Source organism: Suricata suricatta, chromosome 3 (genome assembly GCF_006229205.1).
Source record: "Suricata suricatta isolate VVHF042 chromosome 3, meerkat_22Aug2017_6uvM2_HiC, whole genome shotgun sequence".
Classification (NCBI taxonomy): domain Eukaryota; kingdom Metazoa; phylum Chordata; class Mammalia; order Carnivora; family Herpestidae; genus Suricata; species Suricata suricatta.
In genome coordinates, this window is record NC_043702.1 from 113259457 (window position 1) to 113283524 (window position 24068).

Below are 24068 nucleotides of genomic sequence, written 5' to 3' on the forward strand. Positions count from 1 at the left end.
ATTTGTTTTGTTTCTTAAAAACTACATATGAGTGAAATCACATGGTGTTGGTTTTTCTTTGACTTCTTTCACTTAGCAAATGGCAAAATTTTATTCCTCTGTATACATGCACCAAATCTTTTCTCCATTGATCTCTCCAGGGACACTTGGGTTGCTTTGGTTATTGTAAATAATGCTGCAGTAAACATAGGGGTGCATGTAGCCCTTTGAATTAGCATTTTTGTAGTTTGGGGCTGTTCGGCCTTTTCGTACTTGGGCCGTAAGCTCCCTGACTGCAGACCTGCACGTGCGCTCACTCCTTCCTCAGCTCCCCAAAGAGGAACTACTGTGTACTTGAAGCTCTGCTCACAATGTATTTTGTAGTGTTCCACAAAGGTTGGGACCAGGCTTGTTTTCCAACACTTAGAAAAGAACCTGAGCAATTAGGTACTCAATAGAGGTTTGATAAATGAATGAAATTAGTGAACGAAGAGATGAAGGAGTGAATATTTTGAATGAATAGAAAAGCTGGGCAAAAACCCGTGTGTCTGTATTTGTACTGGAAAGCACTGTGTGCAAAAGAGGTTTAAAATGCGGCCATGTAAACGTTAAGACACAGAACAGATGAACATAAGGGAAGGGAAGCAAAAATAATATAAAAACAGGGAGGGGGACAAAACATAAGAGACTCTTAAATACGGAGAACAAACAGGGTTGCTGAAGGAGGTGTGGGAGGGGGGATGGGCCAAACGGGTGAGGGGCATGAAGGAATCTACTCCTGAAATCACTGTTGCACTGTGTGCTAACTTGGATGTAAATTAAAAAAGTAAAAAAATATGTTTCAAAAAAATAAATAAAATGTGGCCATGTAAGTGTGGAGGATATGACTAAATCATTCACTTCTTCTAACTCCCTATCGATATGAAAGTCTGAATCCAGTTCACACCAGGCTTCTTAAAAAGTGCTCAAATTGTGTTGGAATCTGTGACCAAAATCAAAACTGAGATCTATTTTTAGGGGCACCTGGGCGGCTCAGTTGGTTGAGCAATGGACTCTGATTTCAGCTCAGGTCATGATCCCAGCATCGTGGGATCAAGCCCTGTGTTGGGCTCTGTGCTCAGCGTGGAGCCTGCTTGGGATTCTCTCTCTCCCACCCTCTGCCCCTCTCCCCCTCCCTCCCTCCATCCCTGTCTCCAAAAACCACCTGGTTCTAAACGTATCCTCTGCTATTGTTCACTCAGGCTGCTCCCACTGAAAGGGACCCAGCACGTGGAGGGGCGCAGTCCCGTGGTGGCCCACGCAGACCACTGAGTGCATATCTGCACGTCCACAGTCCGTCCCCAGGAGAGCAGCAGAGGCGAGTGGAGGAGGGCCGACCTTCCTCCCCCGACCCCTGGAAACCTCCCCTCCTATCTGTCTCTACTGCTTCCCTGCATACCCCCCCACAGCATCCCTCTAGTCTTCTCCAGGAGAGAAGTGCCTGTGAGTGCATGTGATGTGGAGTGTGTACGCGAGTGTGAGTATGAACGTGGTGTGGTGTATGGATGTGGGTGTGTGAGTGTGTGGTCTCTCTGTGGTGTGTGTGTAGGTGTTTGGGGTGTGTGTATGGTATGTGTGTAGGTGTATGTAGTATGAGTATGTATGTGTGGTTGTGTGTGGGGTTGAGTGAGTGTGCAGTGGGTGTATGTGATGTGCATATGTGGTGTGTGTGTGTGTGGTGCAGTGGGGGTGTATGTTGGCTTGTGTGTGGTGTGTATGAGTTTGGTGTGTTTGCTATGTATGTGTGATGTGTATGGAGGGTATATGAGTGTATGTGTGGTGTGTGTGTGGTGTGGTGTGTTTGTGTGCATAGTGTGTGGTGTGTATGGTGTGTGCAGTGCAGTGTGTGTGGGGTGGTGTGCAGTGTGTGTGTGGTGTGTGCGCGGTGCGGTGTGTGTAGTGTGTGCTGTGTGGTGTGTGTGGTGTGCGGTGTGTGTTGTGTGTGCACACGGTGTGCAGTGCGGTGTGTGGTGTGTGTGCAATGTGGTGTGTGGTGTGCAGTGCGGGGTGAGGTGCCCGGACGCGGGGACGCTGAGACGGGGGACGCTGAGACGCGAGGCCATCCCCACCGCGAGCGCCTTGGGTCTGTGCTCTTCCTGCTAGTGCTCCAGAGACTGGCGAGCACGTCGGAGACACGGTGGTGGCGCCGGCAGTGTTCGTGGACTCTGACATGGTTTACACTGGCAGGTGGTAAGCGTGAACCGGCTGCTGGCCGGTGGCCTTCTAGGCAGCTCGACGATGGGCCCGGGCAGCCCAGCTGGAGTGTGTGACTTGGGCTCAGGGCACAACCTCATGAGTTCGGGCCCCGTGTCCGGCTCTGTGCTGCCTGCGCAGAGTCTGCGTTGGATTCTCTCTCGAGTAAATAAACATTTACAAAATACGAAGAGAAGTGAGTAACTAATGGTGTAGCAGACGAGAGCAAGCGAGCCGTCAGACTCCAGGCTCCGTGTCCGGGAAGGCCAGGCGCGCAGAGGGCAGCCCTGGTCTGCCTCCCCCCATCCCGCACCCCGCACCCTGCACCCCGCACCCCCGCCTCACTGCTCTCCTCAGAGACGACCTTGGACTTGTGGTTGAGCCCGTTCAGTAGCACCCAGAGGGGGTTGTTCCAGACAGACCGCTCCTGCTTTTGCTCGGGATGAGGGGCCCCTGAGACCCCAGTGAAGATGGTACCATTGGGGAGGGTCGGCCTCTGTTGGGGGGCTGGGGGGCGGCAGGCAGGAACAAAGATGCCAAACCAGCCCACGTGCCCTGGTCATGGCCTGAAATGTCGCCTGCCCTCCAGGGACCCCTGGTCAGCTTTCCCCAGGGAGTGTGAGTAGAGGTGGTAGCTGATCCTCTGACTCTCACGGAGGGGAGGGGTGCGGTGAGCCCCTGCTGAGGGGGGGGGGAGACACTTAGGGCCAAAGCCTCCCTGACCTCCCTGGACAAACCTCACCAGCATGGAGCCTGGCACATAAGTGTGGGTTCTGCTGGAGCAGTGACTGCTCCGGTCTTCTCTATAATCGCCTCAAGTCACGTCCTAGAGATGTAATTTTTCCCATTGTGGCATTGACTTTCCTTGTCCCAGAGGGAAACTGTGAAGTTGTCATGATGTGAAATCCGGTCGGAGACTTGAAGCCACTGCACAGTGACAGCAGCCTTGGCCGTGCCCTCTCGGAGCCAGGCCAGGTGGCACGGATGGAAATGACAGGCTCTGTGAGCAGCCCCCAGAGCTGGGGCCCGATGAACAGGGTCGTGTGGACAGGACTCAGGTCCCACATCAGCCCTTTCCCGTCGTACTCCTGGAGACAGCAGGCAGCACTGTCAGCAGTAGAAGGGGGGGCAGTGGCACGTGTGTCCAGACAGAAGGGGGTCGGGAGGCTGGGGACCTGTGCTCACTAGCGCATGTGGGGTCTGCGCCCACCTGCGGCAGCTCCTGTGCGTCGAGGGTCCAGCACGACTGTTAGCCACAAGCTAATGGTCATGATATGAAGAGACTGTGCTCTTTGGAATTCAGTACCCTGAAGCAAGTCTGGGGGACAGGAACTGGCTTTGCTTCTGGTTTCGAGCACCTACCTCTGTGCCCACCATTCACTTCTAGGACAGTGGGTGACAAGGCATCCAGAGACAGCTCAGGTCCCGCTTTCAACCTCAGCACAGATGATGTGGGGACTGGGTCATTCTTTAGTCTGGGACAAAGTTGTGACAGTTGTGATTGTCTCCAGGTATTTCCGAATGTCCTCCAGGGGGTCAAAACCACCAGGGGTTGAGAGCCACCGGATTAGGGAGAGGATTTAGTGGAGAGACATTCACTTTATACCTGTAGTCTCTGGACTGCGTCGCACGAGCATTTATCATTGTCTTGGATGAGGACAAGACAAGCAGTCCCCAGCACCGGGGTTGGCAGAGACATGCACAGCTGGGGTTAGGGGCTTGAAAAGCAGGAGAGAGGTCCCTTCCCACCTGCTCCTTCTCCCTTCTCTAGTGCGGTCTCTGTTCCCATCCCTTCCAGACCATGTGGCCCAGAATCTCCTAGGATGCTTGCTCAAATGCACACCCCAAAGCCCTGCTCCCCAGAGACTCTGATCCAGGGCACAGAACATCCGAGAGCGGCCCTGGAATCTGCATGTTACAGCTTCCCAGGTGATTCTGCTGCAGGGGGGCGGTCTGGAGATGATGCCTTGAGAAGCAGGGGTGTCAACGGAAACAAGCTTTGTCAGTCCCCCTAGGACACTAGAATCTAACATAAAGAAGAAAACGACAACTTTAGTACAAAGCAAAAAATTATAAAAGTCCATAAGAAAGATGAAGTTCTTGGGGCGCCTGAGTGGCTCAGTTGGTGAAGCGTCCAACTTCGGCTCAGGTTATGGTCTCACAGTTCGTGAGTTGCAGCCCTGCATCAGGCTCTGTGCCAACAGCTCAGAGCCTGGAGCCTTCTTCGGATTTGCTGTCTTCCTGTCTGTCTGTCTGTCTGTCTGTCTGTCTCTCTCTCTCTCTCTCTCTCTCTCTCTGCCCCTCCCCCGCTTGCTCTCTGCATCTCAAAAATGAATAAACGTTGAAAAAATTTTTTTTCACAAAAAAAGATGAAGTTCTTAAAAGTAGAAATCCCTTATCCTGAAGATCGATTCATTCATTCAGCAAACACTTTCTGAGTGCCTGTAATATATTTCATTGTTATATGACATCGTTATACAACATTGTTCCAGGCATGGGGGTACCCGCAGTGAACAACGTAGACACGTGTCCTACTCTTGTCCAGTTGGTATCTCGCAGGGAGAGACAAAGAAGAGGCTCTGTAACGGAGGAATTGTTAGAAGGTGGCAGTGCTGTAAAGACAGAGCAGAGAAGGGGGTTGGGGGGTAGTATGCAGGTGTAATCAGGTGCTCAGTGGTAGTTGAACACCTTGAAGGTGGTGAGCAGCAGTCAGGTAAGTATCTACAGGATCAAGTTCTCCGTGCACAAGGAAGAGCAGGCATAGAGTCGCCGAGGTGGAGTAAACATTCCTGGTGTGATCCGGGGACACAGCAGAGGGGCTGCTGTGGTGGAGTGCAGTGAGTCAGGGAGCAAGTCGTGGGGCTGGGGGCAGGTGGGGGGGCAGGAGGCCAGGTCTGTGGACTGTGACTTGACTCTGAGGGAGGTCAGGTGGGCCTGGGGAGGATTCTAGTCGAGGAATGTCAGCATCAGATTTCAGACTTAGAAGGATCACCCTAGCTGCTCTTCTGTTTGTTTGTTTTTTTTTTTAACCCTTGGCTGCTGTTTTGAGTAGACCCTTGCGGGGAGGGCAGGGTAGAACTTACCATTACTGTTGAAATTACGGCCTGGTTTCTGCCCCCTCGGCATTTTCCATGATTGTGGAGATGGAACATGCACCACTGTAACAAGGAAGTGTTAGCTAAGTGATACGATTAATTCAGGTCAGAGAGAATGCTCAAAGTCAGTGGCAGGAAGACGTCCCTTCTGAGAGTCAGACTTCATGCCCAAGTTGGGCCTTAAGATGGATGAACAAAGGTTTTTTTTGTTTTTAGTTCCAGGGGTACATAATGGGCATTCAGTAAACTGTACACATCTGGGTTGTACAATTTGATACATTCAGTCATTTACATATATCCACGAGACCACTGCCGCAGTAGTGAGCACCTCCATCACCCCCGAAAGTTCGCTTGTTGTTTATGAGGCAGATTAGGAACTGCCATCAGGATAGGGACTTGAACAAAGGCACAGAGGCAAGGAAATGCAGGGGCTTCTTGGGACAGAAAGATGCCCACCCTGGCTATCCAGGAGGGTCACATGGGGACCCCCGAGAGAGATGTCTCACAAGACAGCTGGAAGCAGATTCCATGGGGCTTCAAACACTGGGTCACAAGGGTTAGGTCACAGAGGGACAAGCAGAGGTATTTAAGTGTGCTTTAAGGTGTGGATCAAACGGAGTTTTCTGCTAAAATTTCACCTTTAAAAAAAAACACCACCACCAAGCTCAAATTTTAGGTACTTTTTGTGGCGAGTCTAAAAAAAATAGAACCAAGTACATTTCTGTAATCTTTCATGCATACAAAGTCCATTAAAGGAAAAAGAAGCACCAGGCAATTTCATAATTAGATAATTAACAGACTCCTTAACAGCATTAAATTAATACAACTACTTAGAGATTGAAAAAAAAAATCCATTGCTACCTGATAGTACATTATAGCTCACATATAAAAATACTTCTGGGTGCCTGGGTGGCTCAGTAGGTTTAGCGTCTGACTTCTGCTCAGCTCATGATCTCGTGTTCATGGGTTCAAGTCCCATGTCGGGCTCTGTGCTGACAGCTCAGAGCCTGGAGCCTGCTTCGAATTCTACGTCTCCCTCTCTTTCTGCCCCTCCCCCACCAATGCTCTGTCTCTCTCTGTCTTTCAAAAATAAATAAATGCTAAAAAATTTACAAAATACATCTAATCTAGATAGCCTTTAATAATTCAAAGGTAGAATTTTAGCATGTTACACTAGACTCTTGATTAGTGCCTCATAGTTTTGAAGTCCTGCTCTTTATTTTTGCATCAGGTTGAATGAGAACTTTGAAGTTCCGGGAGGCACTTAAATGGGTACTCAGTGAGCATCTCCTCCCCTGTCCTCAGGACCTGATCAGTTTGTGAATGGGTCCCCCTCCCCAGGCCAGGGGGTAGACTGGAGGGCAGGATTTTCAGGTTTGAAGGCATTTAGGCAGCTAAGATGAAATCATCTTCCTTTTTCCACCTCCTGGGCAGAGAGGTCGGTAACCCTGTTGGAGACACCCTTCGGTGGCTCTGTGATTCAACCTGGACACCCAGCAGGGCCCCTTTGGAGAATTGCCCACTCTCCGGGAGAAGTAAGGAGAGCTTTTCAGTTGCAAAGCATTGTGTCCTCAGTTCCGTGGAAACGCACCACCCCCGATATTCCACCTCAGAACCCAGAGAAGAAGGCTGCGAGCCACGCAGTCTGCTTTCAGGAATTCATGGACCCATTCTTACTTTGGTTTCTTGGAAGAGGACCTTGACTTTTCTTCATGGGAAAGATGTTAACGGAAGGCCGTATGGTCTCATCTTTATCATCTCCTCACCTCTTAAAGCCCGAAGTGTTTGCTAAATCTGGACAAAAGCACTCCCTAGGATCCTTGTCACCATTGATTGCCACCATCATCTGATGGACTCAGTTCATATCCACGAGGTGCGGTTTTGGAGGCTAAGAAGTGTGACGCTGACTTAGCATCTCCCAAGGACTGGACTGTGTGACCGTGTTACACATGTTAGCACATCCAACCCTTACTCAATAAAATAGGGACTATTATCAATTCCGATTTTCTGTTTTTCTTACAGCATCAACTTATTTTTTTAACATTTATTTACTTATTCTGAGACAGAGAGGTTATGTGTGCATGTGCACATTTGAGCATGAGCAGGGAAGGGGCAGAGAAGAGGAGGGAGAGAGAGGCAGAGTCAGAGACAGCACAGAGCCCAATGCGGGGCTCAAACTCACGAACTGAGATCATGACCTGAGCTGAAATCAAGAGTTGGATGCTTAAATGACTGAGCCACCCAGGTGTGCCTCTGTCATTTCCCATTTTCACATCTCGGGGGACTGAAGCTTGGCAGGGTTGTTAAAAAATGTCTCCAGTGAAATATCTACTAAGCAATAAAGTGGGGCCCTGAGCCTCCCCCACTTATAACCGAATGCTTTCAAGAGAATTAACAGTTGCTGTTCGTGCCTTCTAGTCGGAGACACGGGATTAAAAAAAAAAATGTGTGTGATCATAGTGGGAGACCCCTCACCTACTCTTTCAAGTAATTTGTGAACTGTTCTTAATCATCTTAAGTTCTAATTAAAAAGCTGCGTCTTCTTTTGGAGCAGAAAGGTCTTAGCAGCAGCAATGCTTTTTCACTGCAAGCAGCCTTGTTAATTGCATCCTGCTGGCCCAATAGCCTCGCATGGGGAACGCGATCGTTCTCCATGTGGCTGGTCTCCCTCCTGCAGAGCCGGGTGGCTTGGGCTGGGCACAGTCACTATATTACAGGTGAATTTGGTTTCTTGTGTAGAACAGCTCTGGTCTGATACTGCAGTCTTCCTCTGGCGGTTTCTTCGGCCTCTAGGAGCTCATTCCCTGGCAAGAGTTTACCTTCATTCTTGCTCACACGCAGGGATCCGCATTCGTGGTGATCGTCATTACTGAGCAAGGTGCGGTTGGTGCCCAAGATTGGTTGGTGACGATGATGATGATGATGATGAGCCTTGGGTTCACTCACGGCCTGATGGGCCAGAGGGAGGTTTCACGATAATGAAGCAGGCCTGTGATGTGAGCCTGGCTGGGCTTGCTGAGCTGCTGTGGCTTCGTTTTGGCTCTCAGGCGTCACCTGCGGCAACTCTCCACGTCCCTCTTGTCCCCTCTCTCACGCAACTACGGAACTTTGCGGAATGAGCCTGTGTCCTTGTGCCAGAGGAGACTGCTCAGGGACGTTAGTGAGAATGGCAGCCCCCATGCAGGGGTCACCCTCCACCGCCAGGGGCAGTGAGACACCATCACTTGTCACAGTCTCATGTGTTCCCTGGCTTCCCTCCAAGGTGGTCACATGCCCCGTTTGTGGGGCTGGGGACTCCGTGAACCACAGCAGTGAAGGACACTGACATTTGTCAGTCAGTAGCCCCGGGCAGGTCCGACCAGACGGCTGGGCAAGTAAGTCTCACTTGAGAAAGTCATCATGACTGTAGGCGTCCCCTTGGATCTTCCATGGGCCGTCAAGCATGTGTGGAGAGTGAGAGGTGCGGGTCAGGGAGCTGGTGAGCATGGAGGACCACGTCATCCCGAGGAAGAAGTTACGTCCAGTGATTGGCATTTCAGGCCCATCCTGGACTTCATCTGTTCACAGGTTCTCCCTTCTGTCGATGACTAGTTAAGGTTTGGCCAAATCATCTGGCTCTTTATTCTTCTGAAATTACTGAGGCAACCCCCCCCCCCCCCGCAAAACTCACTTCTTGGAGAGACGTCTGGGTCCAGATATTCGAACGTGAAGCCAGGAATGAGAGTATTCGTATTCTTGGTTCAGATGTACCTGAGGTCTGCGCCCTGATGTTTTGCAAACTTTATGCTCTGCTGTTTTCGTTCCAAAAAGAGCATCGTTGACATTGGCACCTGCCTTTGGGGTCAGAACTGCTAATGAAGAACAGGGAGATTCTTGAGAAGGAAAAGAACCCTGCCGCGGATGGTGTCGGCAGGTGGGAAGGGGGCAGGAATGTGGGCCCTCGCTGCAAAGATGGTAAGGAGTGTGAAGGTGGATTCCACTGATCTTCTGGGAAGCTGCCACAGCGGGGAACACAACACGGCATTCTCGGAGTCCTGCCAGGCATGCAGGGCCTCACGGGATGGTATTTACAGAGGAAGAAAGTTTAGGAACAAAGTAGCAACAACGTACCTTTGAAGAACAACTCCGATCCTGACGAGCTTGTCACCAGAGGTCTCTAGAATAATAAACCAGAAGTAAACATTGACAGGAATTTGTTCGACACACACACAGGACACTGACTCCAGCTGCTGCCTTGCTCCTAGACCCAGAGGAATTGGAGGAACCTAGTCAGAGTAATTTTTGGCTAAAATTACATGGAGAAAAACAACATCCTTGTCCTCAAAAGTGGCATTAGCGTTTATGGTTGAGCAGAGGATGAAATGGGACAGAAAACAGCGAAGACCATTAGCAAATGGTCTGCTTGGGTGGTGGTTCCATGTTTCCGCTCTCACTCCACAGCCTGTGCCCTGATGAGCAGCCGTGCACTCCTGGCTGGGGGTCACCTGTTGCAGGGGGGCCCTGTCGACCTGGCCTTGTCCAGGTAGGTTTCTCTTGTTGCCGATGAGCTGGCCTGATGGTAAAAACAAAAACAAAAACAAAGCCCTTCAAAACAAAACCAAAAAAAACCCAAACCCCAAAACTTTTGCATATAAACATTACTTTTCTGGGAACTTAGGAGAAAGAGTCATAGATCGTGTGTTGAGGCAAGAGAAGGGAGAATATATTTGAATCGTTTAAGGACAAGCCGGGTAAAAGGAGGACATCTGGGTTATGGTGGGCACACATTAGGTCCTTCAGCCAGCTAGTACAAATATGGTTGGGGAACTCTAATCACAGATTTGGACGGATTTGTATCACGATAATTGTATCATAGGCGACTAGCTCACTTAGACAAAATAAATGAAAGATGGACCCAGCCCAACTCTGCTCCTTAACTGTTTTTGCTTTGGTTGAATTCTTTTCATTCATTTACGTATTTTACAAATATCTGTCCAGCCCTTGCGGCCTTGTTTGAGACACATGCAGCGGGAAGATTAAAGATAGAAAGAAAGAATATTTCCCCTCAAGGAGCTGACGGCCTAGCAGAGAAATAGTTCTACAAATACAAACTACAGAAGTACGATAGCTCCTGGAACGCAGGTCTAGGACAGCGGGGTAATGGTACCATTAGATCTGCATTCCAGTAAAATCATCTTGCGGGGAGGTGGGTTTGAGGTCAAGGCTAGAATCAGGGAGACTGTGGTGGTGTGAGAAGTGTTTACAGCTTTACCGTGAAAGTGGGCATAAGTAGAGGCACCAGAAAGAGCTCTCAGAAAGTACCACCTACGGGCTGTCTGGGTGGCTCAGTCGGTTAAGCATCCCACTTTGGCCCAGGTCATGATCTCGCGGTTCGTGGGTTTGAGCCCCACATCAGGCTCCGTGCTGACATCTAGCTCTGAGCCTGGAGGCTGTCTTTGGATTCTGTGTCTCCCTCTGTCTCTGACCCTCCCCTGTTCACGCTGTCTCTCTCTCAAAAATAAATACAAACATTTAAAAAATTAAAAAAAAAGAGAAAGTACTGCCTACATTTGGTAGTTGAATTGGAGGGGTAAGGGGAAGATGAGGAAGGTTCTAGATTTCTAGAAGTTTGAATTGTCAGTTTGAAGAGTATTTATCGGGGTGATGTTTTTCAGGGGAGTATGAGGTATAAGGGCTTAGGAGTTTCGGAGAAAGACCAGCAGGGACAGAGAGAGAGAATTCCCAGTCACCAGGGTATAGATGGCCGTTGAAGCCATGGGCTTGGGTGCCATTGCCCAAGGAAGAGATGCTTCATTGTAACTTCTTAGATCAGTCTGCCAGAAGATGGGGAGGGGGAGTCAGCCTAAAGAAAGTCATTAGTCTAAGAGATGTTTAGGGGATGTGTTAGGATACTCCTTTTCCCAAAACACCCGTAGAAGAAGTAGTAGAGCTGTAAAGGGGTCGGAAAACCATCTTCCAGAGTTCTCTCTGTTCCTTTCTAGCAGTGAGCAGCTGGGCAGATGAGATGTCTGCCCCAACCCTCCTTCTAAGGAATGTTACCAGTTGCCCAAGTGATTTCTTGAATTCCTCATCATGGCAGATGTGCAGGAAAACTTATTTTGTTTCTGTTTTTGAAAGACGAGAATGTTTTGGGCACAGAACCCTTCAACTTCAAAGTTTAGGATGAAATCATTGCCCAAATACTAATAGTCCATTTTCACATGCGCTGAAGTGAAAATTAGGACATTCAAAATAGAGATTCGGATTGCGCCGGGTTCCCGCAGTTCCCAGGTGATTGTTTCCCGAGGTCACAGGATGAACCAGGACTAGATGTAGGAATGTCTTTAAATCCCATGGGGCTGAGTTCATCTCTTCCCTGGGTCCAGGTTTCTTCGGGTGCCAGCTGACCCCGAGGGTGCTCCCCTAGTCTGTCTCCTGGGGCCACTGCAATCCTTCTTGTGTTTGTGGTTAGCGTGTGGGAGCCTTCTGTGGTTTGGAAGCCTCCTTGTCTCCTTTTTTCCTGTTTAGGACACCTCTCCTCCAGGCACCATCTTCTTTCCTATAGCGTGTACAGAGAGCCGTGTCTGTTGGCTATTCCTCTTTGAAGTTTTGAGTTGCACTAAAATATTTATAACATATGGACAAAATTCGCAAAGGGTTTTAGTTTCCACAAGCCATATCTCTTGACTAACTGGGGCCTTTAAAAAATATGTTTATTTATTTACTTTGAGAGAGAGAAAGAGAGCACAAGTGGGTGGAGGGCAGAGAGAGAGAATTTCAAGCATGCTGTCAGCACAGAGCCCCATCTCACAACCGTGAGATCATGTCCTGAGCCAAAGTCAAGAGTCGGATGCTTGACCGACTGAGCCACCCAGATGCCCTGACTAACTGAGGTCTTTTGCTGATAAGAAGGCACGTACGGTTTCAGATCAAGGGCTGCTTAATTCAGGGAGCGCCTCTGACATCAGCCAGCAGTTGTATATTCATTATACAATCTCAGCTTTCTTCGAGATGAGACCACAGTGGCTCTTTGCTGCTCTTCGTGTCTGTGGTCATGTTCATTGTACTGCTTGAAGGTGGGCTTTGCTGCAGTGCTCACGGCTGGTAATTTGAGGCCTCCAGAACTAGGTGGGGAGTGCTGACATTCCATGTGTCCCATGTGTGGTGATTGGTCCTGGACTGGAGGTGGCAGTAAAGTGTTGTGACATTTAAGAACCAAGAAGGTCCCCTGGACTGTGAGTTTGCAGAAGACAAGAAATGTTTTCACACATCCTGAGGTCCTGAGCCTGGTGGAGGGCCTGGCCAACATATATTATTTGTTAAATGTTAAAGCTGAGGGGCGCCTGGGTGGCTCACTCAGTTGACTGTCCAGCTTCAGCTCAGGTCATGATCTTGCAGTTTGTGGGTTCGAGCCCTGTGTCAGGCTCTGTGCTGACAGTTCAGAGCCTGGAGCCTGTCTTCAGATTCTGTGTCTCCCTCTCTCTCTGACCTTCCCCTGCTCATGCTGTCTCTATCTCTCAAAAATAAAAAACATAAAAAAATTTAAAAAATAAATCATTAAAAAAAATAAAAGAGGCTGAGCAGCAAAGCAGCAATAGGGCTGAGAAAAGAAGGTACTACTTCAAGGAAGGGCCCTATGAACCAAGAAGGGGGGCGCCTGGATGTCTTAGTCAGTTGAGCCTCTGCCTCTTGATTTCAGCTCAGGTCATGATCTCGTGGTTCGTGAGATTGCGCCCTGCATCGGGCTCTGTGCTGACAGCGTGGAGCCTGCTTGGGATCCTCTCTCTCTTTCCATCCCACTCGTGCACTCTCTCTCAAAATAAATAAATATTAAAAACAAAAAACCAAGAAGAAAAGAGAAAAGGCCATTTCTGGAGCATGGATGTGTCCCCTCTGTCTGAGCTACGGATGTCAGCTCAAATCCAGATTTTACAGGGGTCAGAAATAAAATGTGATGTGCGGACAGGACGGGACTTCTGTCTGCCTCCTTACTATGATGCTTCTTCTTGACAGTTGGGTTAACAAGAACATTCTAAATTAGCCATTCACTTGAGGCTTCTTGATACCAAATGGTTTGGTGCCTTGAAAGCATAAGCCGTGGGTTGTGGACTGCTTTTGAATGCCTGTCTCTGATTTCTTACGCTGTCTCTGGTTATGTAGTAGAACTTGGGGATAAATAAATGACTGCTGAAAACAATGAAAGGATAAAATATGGCGTGGTCATTAAAAAAAATCACGTTTTCAAATGACATGTGTTGAGGGAAAATTCTCATTTTGTAATGTTCTATGAAAAAGCAGGAAACTGCATCTTGGCATAGATGGGGGGGTCAAAGAAGCTTCTTTTGAATAAATGACTATTTCCTGGATGAACCAGGTGAAAACTGTGCAAAAAAAGTAGGAGTCCATCGATGAATATGGCTTTTGAGCTCTGAAAAGCACAGGCTAGGGTTTGAGACATCTGGGGTAGTCCAAGCTATTAACCTCTTTGGAACTCAGTTTCCTTATCTGAACGCCAATGTGTCAGTCTGTTCCAGAATGGTCCCCAAGGGGCCCTTTTGGCCACATGGGGTCCCACCTGCTTGGAGTTGTGATTTGACTGTGGACGCAGCAGCTGTCACCGAGAGTGATGCCACCGGGCGGATCTCATATGGTTCACATCATTTTGTCAACCAGACTTGATCAACCTTGACCTATTATTTCGCATCATTTTATGTGACTGTCTTGAGTTTCCACCTCCTGGGCCACCCTTTGCTGCTGCTGTGTAAAGGGGCCTCTTGATTTATTAATCAATTAATCAGCGCCTGTTGAGGAGCTATTCAGGGGGATTAACAGGGAAAACAAAATGCTATAGTACGTAATCAAGATGGATCATAATTGAGAACAGCCCTCCCACCGCCGAGCTTCCTGTCCACGCTGGTGGCCCCATGCTGCCTCTCTTACCCACAGCTCATCAAGCCCCATTCAGTCCTGAGGGGCATCCCCCCGACCCCATGAAAGCTGACAGTAAGTTCCAGAAGGGCAGACTTTCTTCTAATGCCCTAGAGGAAAATGAGCCTCATCAGTTATTTGCAGAAATTGTTGGATCTCAAAAGTTCAGTCAGGTCCCCAAAATGACGTACGACTCTGTCCATATACACATGTACCGTACTCTCTTGTCCCGCCACGACCAGAGTCATGGAGCTGGAAGGGTCTTACAGCAATGATTGGCCATGGCCTCATGTGACAGATGAGAGGCTCAGTGAGGCCAATGAGCTTGTCCAAGGTCACACAGCTAGTTAGTAGCAACTGGAATTTGAACTCAAATATTCTGGTAAATAGTTAACACCCCTGGTGATTATTTCCTCTGTGAAATCCTGTTTTCCTATAAAAATAAACAAAGTGAATGAAAGAAATCATCCTCATTAACTTCATTTTCTGATTTCTCTTAAACATTTATTTTGAGCTGCCCAGGCGGCTTGGTCGGTTGATCGTCCGACTTCGGCTCAGGTCATGAACTCTCCGTCTGTGGGTTCGAGCCCCACGTCGGGTGCTGTGCTGGCAGCTCGGAGCCTGCTTCCGTTCTGTGTCTTCCTCTATCTCTGCCCCTCTCCCGCTTGCACTCTGTCTCTCTTTCTCTCAAAAATAAATAAACATTTAAAAAAGTATTAAAAAAACATTTATTTTGAGAGAGTGAGAGTGTGTGCGTGCACGCACAAGTTAGGAAAGGGGCAGAGAGAAAGCCCGTGGTGAGCCCGATATGGTGCTCAATCTCATGAACCGTGAGATCATGACCCGAGTGTAAGTCAGGAGTCAGACACTCCACTGACTGAGCCATCCAGGCACCCCCTGATTTAGGTGAAGGTTTCTGAGCTAAAGAGTTTTGAATGGTAGTTTTAGATGACGTTTGTGGGGAAAAGTATCTTGGGCTGTTTGTCATGGAGGTATTTTTCTTCTAATTGGGCAGGATATCAGACACATGTATCCAGCAGTGTCACTGGGCAGCTGGAGCTGGCTGTGTCTCTCTCTGGTCCAGAATCTGTTCGGTTTGGTTTTCTTCCAGTGGCACTTAGCACACAGCACTAATGAGGCCAAGACTTTCTTAGAATAGAATCTCCATCAATCACCAAAGTTCCGTGGGTCACAGGGAGCCAGGGACCACAGGCATCAGTCCAGACTGACAACACTCACCCCTCACTCCCTGTAATTCTTTAGCGGACACGAGGAGAAGAATCTGGAATATTCTTCTTTGGCTATCCTGGTGAGGAGGATGCTTAGACATCCTTTTTTTTTTTTTTAATTACTCCTTCACGTCTCCAACCATAATAATCTTGTATTCATCAAAGTTGTTTGTCCACTAGAGGTTCTTCTGCTGGCCCACCTACTCACATCTGCTGGATGTCTATCAGCCAGTCAAACTGAATATGTTTAGGGCTTAAGGCCTATGCCAGACATCCGAATTGCCCTTACCAGCCTTGAGTTATAAGTTCTCCTGTTTTGTTTTGCTTGTGTGTTTTTCAGGACCCGGCTTTCTCGGCTGTGATTCACGACAAGCTCCAGGTCCCCAACACCATTCGCAAGGCGTGGAACGACAAGGACAACCGCTGTGACATTTGTGCCACACACCTGAACCAGCTGAAGCAGGAGGCCATCCAGATGGTGCTGACCTTGGAGCAGGCAGCCAGCAGCGAGCATTACGACGGCTCGCCCGGCTCACCCCCAGCCCTCTCCCATGTGCCCAGCCTGGTGGGGTCCCGGCCCACGGGTGGGCTGCAGCAGCCCAGAGATTGGGCCTTTGTGCCTGCCTCCTGTGCCTCCTCCAGCTACACGGCTTTCATCACCAACAAGCATGGCAGCAAACCCAACAGCCTTGGGGTCAGCAATGGGGCAGAGAAGAAGAATGGATCCCCAACCCACCAGGCCAAAGTCAGCCTTCAGATGGCCACCAGTCCCAGCAATGGGAACATCCTCAACTCAGTGGCCATTCAGGCTCACCAATACCTGGATGGCACCTGGTCCCTGTCAAGAACCAACGGGGTCACCCTGTACCCATACCAGGTAAGTAGCCTCTGAACAAGTTAGAATAGGGGTGGTTGGAGTCCAAGCAGAGAAGTGGCTAGCACTTCCTGTCTTTGCACTTTCCTTCTGGGGACTCCCCAACTCGGAGCCCAGTGTTTCCACATGGTCCTCCTGGCCATTGGTAAATAAAGATGAAATATACAGAGGGCCAGTGATGCATGGTCATGCTCTGCTCCCACCGTTTGGACCTTCTAAAAGAGGTATAGACTCCCTTCTTCATCTCTTCTTCCTTGTTGGACCATAACCCTTTTCTGTTTGCATTCACTTTAAATATGGTTGGAGTTAGGTTACCAAAAGTGTCTTCCTATTTTCTTATTCTCTTCTTTTTCAGTTCTGTAAATTAGCATATACTCCCAAGCTTTCCTATAGAAATTAAGGGAGCAGGTCCTAAATCTGCCAAGGAATTGTAAAAAAATTGTCCTAACTTTGCTTGGGTGGGTTTTCTGTTGGATGAGGGTTGGGATTACCATATGTGTTCTCTGTGTCCCCTGCATCAGTCATGTGGGACACAGCAGAAAGCATTGATGGTCAGTGCGGATTGGAGGGGTGGCCATGGTCATAGAGTGTATTGGTCAGGGAAGCTCACTGGTGTAACAAATGATCTCAGGTTATTTTGTACTCCTGGCCCTGTTGTATTGGGTGTGTTTGGTGCCTGGCCTTCCACTCGTTTCCGTGTCACCATTTTCCAGGGGCCCTCAGAGTCTGCCACCAGATCTTGCACAAGCAGCCACAGAATGAGGGAAGTGAGGGATTGTGGAGAGTCTCGGGAGGACTTGGGAGACCCAGCCTGGAAGGGGCATAGGTAACTTCCGTCCACGTTCCAGCAGCAAGATTCCAGGCATTTGGCCTCCCCTTCCCTCAGCGGTGGCGGAGAAAGCCAATCTGACTGTGTTCCCAGGAGAAAAAAAACAAGTTGAGAGAACAAACAGCGTAGTTTTGTTATGTGGGGGCGACGGCATGGGAGAACATAAAGTGAGTTAAATGTGCCTGATCAAATTCCTCGTGACTTTTCTAGAGTGGAAGAGGGAGTACAGATGGCTTGTCTTGATATCTTGAAGGAAAATGAGGAGCCTGGATCCTTATCTTAAGAAGTTAGCATTCCTGGATCGCCAGGCTGCTGTTTACTGGCTGGTCTGTAGTTTACAAAATCTGGCTTGCACATCATTTTATTTAACCTCCAGGAGGCCCGTGAGCAGGCAGGACAGATGTTAGATCTTCCTTTTACAGATGGGGGACACAGTGCTCAGAGAAATTGAGCAAACTGCGGCCACACGGTTTGTGATGCGGCGAGCACTGACTCGCCACTTCTGACTTTCCCCAGCCTTACCCCAGAGCAGCGTCCTGTCCCCATCTTTCCCAGACGTGGTTCCTTTCCAGAGCCGGCATACCAAAGAAAACCACGCCTGTATTGACCTGCAAGGGCCTAGCTGCCCCTTTACTTTCAGGTAGAATTTTCTGGATTGTGAGTATAACAATCTGACGCCAAGCCAACGGCCCCCTGGACAGGGCTTTATTGTCTGATGCTCGAACATAACCAGGGAAGCCATGGACAGAATAGCCTCTTTCCTCTGTTGAATAACATGCCTTCCCTGTTAGTGATTTTAAATAGATGATTTTGATAACTAATAAAAAGGAGTGGGTTTCCTATAAAGTAACACACAAAAAACAAGTGTAAATAAGACTTTAAAACTCGGGGCGCCTGGGTGGCTTTGTCGGTTAAGCATCTGGCTTCAGCTCAGGTCATGACTTCATGGTTCATGGGTCCAGGCCCCACGTCGGGCTCTGTGCTGACAGCTCAGAGCCTGGAACCTGTCTTCAGATTCTATGTCTACCTCTCTCTCTGACCCTCCCCTGCTCATGCTGTCTCTCTGTCTCTCAAAAATAAATTAAAAAAAAAAAAAAGACTTTAAAACTCAACATCACTCAGGAAGGGACTATACAACAGTTGGGTACATTTCCACCAAGGATTTTATCCAGACACAATTTATACACTTGTGATCATATTTAATTCTGTGATCTGCTTTTTGCTTAATATTACTGGGTGCATTTTCCCATGCCATTATATATTTTTTCTAAGAGAGATTCCTTAATGGTAGCATAGTACGCCATTATATAAATATGATCCATTATCTGAGTGTGGCCTAATTTATATAACCAAGTGGCAGTTACTAGAGTTTCGGGTTTTGCTACTATAAATAAAATGCTCGGGTGCACATGCTTCTACCCAGGTCGTATTTTCAACACACCCCGAGTGGTGCAAGCCACGTCCTCATGTTACACAGACTACTCATGTTACACCTTCCTGGGCCCCAGAGCATTTGTGACATATAGCAGGTGCTAGGTAGAAAACTCAGCTGCTGCACAGCCCTAATGAGTGAGGACCGGGGTCGGGGTGGGGGGTTGGGCACTGGTGCTTTCCTAGAAAATAGAGTGTTAGGAAAGTTTGTATGGGAGGGGGGTGAAGAGGCTGCTTGAAAGCAAGATTAAGGCTTATTGGCGCATTTCTTGTTTTACTTGTGCCTGACTGGTTTTATTCCTCCTCTTCTCCCGTGTCTGCTGAGGAAGGATTTCCTGCTCAATCACACATGTTTATGAAGCCCTAACCAAGTGCCGGACACTATGTGAGATGTTGGTAGGGTTCCTGCGTTGGGCTGGGAGCCCAAGTTCCGATCCTGTGGTCCTTACGGGGCAAGGCAGGTGAATCACCCAGTATGGAAGGATTCACACAAGCCGACAACTTGACAATTTCCTCTGAATGCTTCTTTCCAACTCCAGGCTAATTCATGCATTTCCCCCGGTTGATAAAGGGATCAAAGGGAATCTGTCTGGGATAAACAGTTTCGGCGCCTGGCTGTGAATCTGTGTCCCCATGTCATGGCTGTGTCATCCTGATGCCCTGGGCTAGGCGATCTGCGTTTGGCCAGACTGAATGTCTCCCATTACGGACATCTCCCTGCCATAAATATTGTGCAGCGCACAGTGTAGCCAGCTCAGCAGACATGGCTGACTGCTCTCAACCCTGACCTCACTTTTCCTGCCCGCCTGCACTCCTGCTTCCCTCCCCACAGAGCAGGTAGCCTCTGGACTGGGGCCAGGGCTGTTTGCCGGGCAGAGAAGCATCTAGGCTTTGCCGCTGCCGAGACCCGGAGCCTGTGGAAATGAGGGAGAAGAGGAACTGTCCTCCTCCCCCATAGCGCAGGGAGGATGGAAAGATGAAGGCGGCTTCCCAACGGGGACATGGCCCCTCAGATTCCTCAAGCCCCCTGATACCTCCACCATCAACTAATAATCTCCAGTTGTCTTTGACAGAAAGACCTTCTGCTGTTAGCCTGTAGGCAGTTAACACAGCCTATATACATACATGGTAAGCAGAAAATACTCTAGAACCTTCTTTGGACCACATGGGTTTTGGCTTTGAAAAGACATGTCTGGGGTAGTTCCTTGTAGTCAACCACAGGGTAATTCCATCTTTTTTTTTTTCTAAGTTGAATAATCCATTTGAGTAAATCCGTTTTATTTTGTTTTGTTCTTTTAATGTTTACCATGTGTTTTTGAGAGGGGAAGAGCATGAGTGGGGGAAGGGCAGAGAGAGAGGGACAGAGGATCTGAAGCGGGTTCTGCACTGATGGCAGCAAGACTGAGGCGGGGCTCAAACTCACGTGCTGTGATATCATGATCTGAGCTGGAATCAGACACTCAACTGACTGAGCCACCCAGGCACCCCTAATTCCATCTTTTTGAAAGGCAGCTGCTTTTGCATGATCTCTAGTCATCATAGTAAACACCTGCAGGAGAGACTGTGCTCACAGCACTCAGAATCCATAGAATGTTGTGGTTCCAATCCAGAATCACAGCATCCTGGTCCGTAGAGTGGTAACTGTCTTCCACATCACGGTGGGAGAATCAGAGACCTGGTAAAAACCAGGGTCAATTCCATGGCGCCAGCTGATAGTGGCTTAACATCTCAGTGTCTTTCCTCACCTGTGGAATCCTGACTGTGTAAGATTGTTGGACCACAGTCAAGAAAAAGATGAAAATATGTTATAAACTCTAGCGCAGGAATACCAATATCAGTGATCTATTTGAATCCCCTCATTTGCCAGAAGAGAAGCTGGAGGCTGGGAGGTAGGAAATGTTTTGCATTTACACTTTCCTAAATCTTAGTTTGATCTCTTTTGCTAGATTACAAACCTATTGAGCACCAGATGCCTTTTTGTCTTAAGTCCCTCATAGCAGCTAACCCGTGCTGAAGTGACTGCTCATTAGAGAAAATGCCAGACTCAGGGAGCCCCTAGAGGTGTTTCTCGTGACTGGCCCTAGGTTCAGGAAAACTTTCCAGGCCAAAAGACCTATCGAGACCCCAATATTTTCGGTGGAAACCACCAGTTTATTGGCATCAAGCTAATCTTTAACCTGAAGTATCTTAACAATACTCAATAAATCCTTGGATGGGATGTGAAGAATCCGGGTGGTGTTTGATGTTGTACTCGATACAGGGGCATCTGAGGAGCCTTTATTTCCTAGGACTTCGGTAAAGTCAACATGTCAAGAAAATTTAAGATATTAGATTAATACCTGAATCGTAAATCATAAGGATCATTAACGTGGTAGAGGATTGAGTGTGCATTCCTTGAGTTAAAGGAAAATGTCTCTGGTATAAAAATTATCCTGTTTTCTCAGAAAGCATCCATTGGAATCCATGCCAGAGACCATGGTAGACTGAACGGTGGCTGAAGTCGGTGTGGGCTTGTCTTCATATCCAGAAGATGACTGTGCCTAGTAAGCCCCACGTGTCACCAGAGTTTACGTGTTAGGTTATGGGCAAGAGGATGCAGTAGTGCCAACAGCCTGCCAGTGCGCCGAGGCTTGCCAAGCCTCGAGGCCTCTGTGGTACCTAAACTAGCTCTTTTTTTTTAATCTTTATTTTTGAGAGAGAGAGTGTGAGTGGGGGAGGAACAGAGAGAGAGGGAGACACAGAATCCGAAGCAGGCTCCAGGCTCTGAGCTGTCAGCACAGAGCCCGACACGGGGCTCAAACTCAGGAAACCGGGAGATCATGACCTGAGCCGAAGTCGGACACTTAACTGACTGAGCCACCCAGGCACCTTCCTTAACTTGCTCTTGAGAGGTCAGATGAACTTGGGAGGACGTGGTGCTTTGCTCGGACAACTTGTCCCCTGAATGTCCTCCTCGGGCTCGCCCTGGCATCCGATTCCTGCCTGTCTGCTACCGCTTCTGCCTAGGCAATGGCATAAGATGTCACCATTTGACAAATGACAACATCAAAACCAAATTTTTTTACAAACATGATGAGTTTTTCTTTCCCACCTATTTATAGATGGTCAGAAGAGTATTATTTATCTTGATGCTTTTTCACAAACTGTGACCACAAGAAAAGGAAGTAGTTTGTATATTCAATCAGGGACAGAGCGCTTCTGGAGGACGCGATGTTCAGGGTGAAATTCCAGAATGGTGGTTGGATCTTATGGATGTGGGCAGGGCTGTGGTCTGAAGCGAACACACAAACTTTGGCAGGAAATTTCAAAAATACTGTCTTCCTTGGTGTGCCCCAAAGATGTTTACATTTTAATACCTGGAAAAGGAAGCCTGTGGATATGTTCCCTTACATAGCAAAGGGCGTTTGGCAGATATGATTCAGTTAAGCATTTGGGGGGAGATCACCCTGGATTATCTGGATGGGTCTGACGTAATCACAAAGGCCCTTATGAGAAGGAGGCAGGAAGGACGGTCAGAGCCAGAGGTGGTTTAGGAACAGAAGCGGAGGTCGGAGAGGAGAGAAGGGCTTTGGAGGTAGAGGAAGGAGAACACGGAACAAAGCCAGCTTCTAAAAGCTGGAAAAGGCTTGGAATCCAATCCTCTGCTAGAGCTTCCAGAAAGAGCCAGCTCTGCACACTCATTCTAGACATCCAACCTCCAGGACATTAATGAGCAGAAAATAGGTAATAAATCTGGGTTGCTTTAAGCCTCTCAATCTGTGGTAATTTGCTTCAGCAGCAGTTGGAAACTAATGTACCCGGGAAACATTTGGTAGCTGAAAAGCGTGGTGGGGACAGCTGGGTGAGGTCTTCAGCCCAGGCACCGCTGGAGAGTGACTGGACATCGCCCTGTGGATCGGACAGCATGTTAGCAAGTTTCATGTGGGTGCCCCCCAGGATGAGCGGTCCCTCCTCCTGCAGAGTTGGCTCCCGGTGGTCTCAGATCCCCCCAACCCCCCTTGCTATAGCTTGGCAATAACCAGCCTGCCATGGCGGCTCTGCACTGGCCACCATAATGACCACCATGAAAGTCTTGAGAGAGGGAATCCCAAGCAGACTCCGTGCTGTCAGTGCAGAGCCGATGCAGGGCTCGAACTCACAAATGGTGAGATCACGACCTGAGCTGAAACCAAGAGTTGGATGCTCAACTGAGCCCTTCAGGCACTTAGTATCCTCTACGTTTGGTAAGCAGAAGCCAGGTGTTGGAGATTTTGGAGCAGGGGAACAAAAATGTTTCCTTGCTCTACAGCAGGAATTATTTTAAAATGTTTACATGTTTATCATTTATTTTTCAGAGAGAGAGAGAGAGTGAGAGGAGGGTTAGAGAGAAAAGGTGACACAGAATTCAAAGCAGGCTCCAAGCTGTCTGCATAGAACCCAATGTGGGACTTGAGCCCACGAACTGAGACCATGACCTGAGCTGAAGTTGAGTATCTGAACCACTCAGGCACCCCTCAACAGCAGGAATTTTTAACCGCACTCTAGAATCACTCGAGAGCTGTAAAAAACTACCAGGACCCAAGCCACACCCCAGACCAAGTGAGTCAGAAAATCTGGGGGTGGGACCCAGGCCTGGGTTTGAACTGTCAAGATCAAGAACCACAGCTTTACAGAACAGTTCATCTGGCAGTGGTATAATGAGTCCAGGGAAGGCAACAAGGGAGGTGACAGATGACAGATTACAGACAGATAGTGTATTCGTTTCCTAAAGCTGCCATAACAAATTACCACAAAATAGGTCACTTCGAACAGCAAAAATGTATTCACTCATAGTTCCGGAGGCTAGGAGTCCCAGATCAAGGTGGGGCTGTGATAGAAGGGAGACAGAGAGACAGAGAGCAAGCAGGGAGGGGCAGAGAGAGGGAGACACAGAATTGGAAGAAGGCTTCAGGCTCTGAGCTGTCAGCCCAGAGCCCGATGTGGGGCTTGAACCCACGAACCGTGAGATCATGACCTGAACCGAAGGTAGACGCTTAACCAACTGAGCCACCAGGTGCTCCTGTATTTTTTTTTTTTTAAGAAATATTTTTAGGCCCCCGAGGGAGGTGGTGGGCATGGGACGATTGTGTCCCAGGCTCAGGAACTGGATTTCCTCTTTCTCCAGCTCTGTCAGGCTGGGCTGGGGGGCAGGGCAGAGCTTCAAGTCACCGTGCAAGGGAAGAAGGTGACAGCGTGGCCAGACAGAAGGTTCTCTGGGTGTCGGCTCCTTTTCACGGTTATCTTTTGTTTGAAATAGACTCCCCTGTCCTCCCTCATCGGGGCCATCCTCCCAGCCTTTCCTCTGGTGAAGTATTCGCTTTCTTCATGGAGATGAGGAAGAGAGCTACAATACCCACCGACCACAGAGACCTGGTCCAGGGGTAACAACACCCACTGCTCGCTGGCTTTCTTTTTTCAATGACAGAGGAAGCAGACGGTTTTTGGGAACGTCTGAGGCTGATACTTATCAGTGC

General features: G+C 48.7%; 1 protein-coding gene and 1 long non-coding RNA gene across 2 annotated transcripts in view; one reads left to right on the top strand and one right to left on the bottom strand.

The window, feature by feature from the left end:
* Positions 1–24068, top strand: part of KIF26B (kinesin family member 26B) — a 441279-nt gene that overhangs the window by 150222 nt on the left and 266989 nt on the right. The window contains exon 3 of the mRNA XM_029933341.1: positions 15783–16319. Within this exon, the coding sequence (XP_029789201.1) occupies positions 15783–16319 (537 nt within the window). The remainder of the gene's footprint in view (positions 1–15782; positions 16320–24068) is intronic.
* On the bottom strand, positions 4662–6853 carry LOC115287989. Its single transcript, XR_003906770.1, has 3 exons — positions 6615–6853; positions 5295–5369; positions 4662–4790 (listed from the first exon to the last, which is right to left on the bottom strand). It is a non-coding gene; the product is annotated as an uncharacterized LOC115287989 (long non-coding RNA).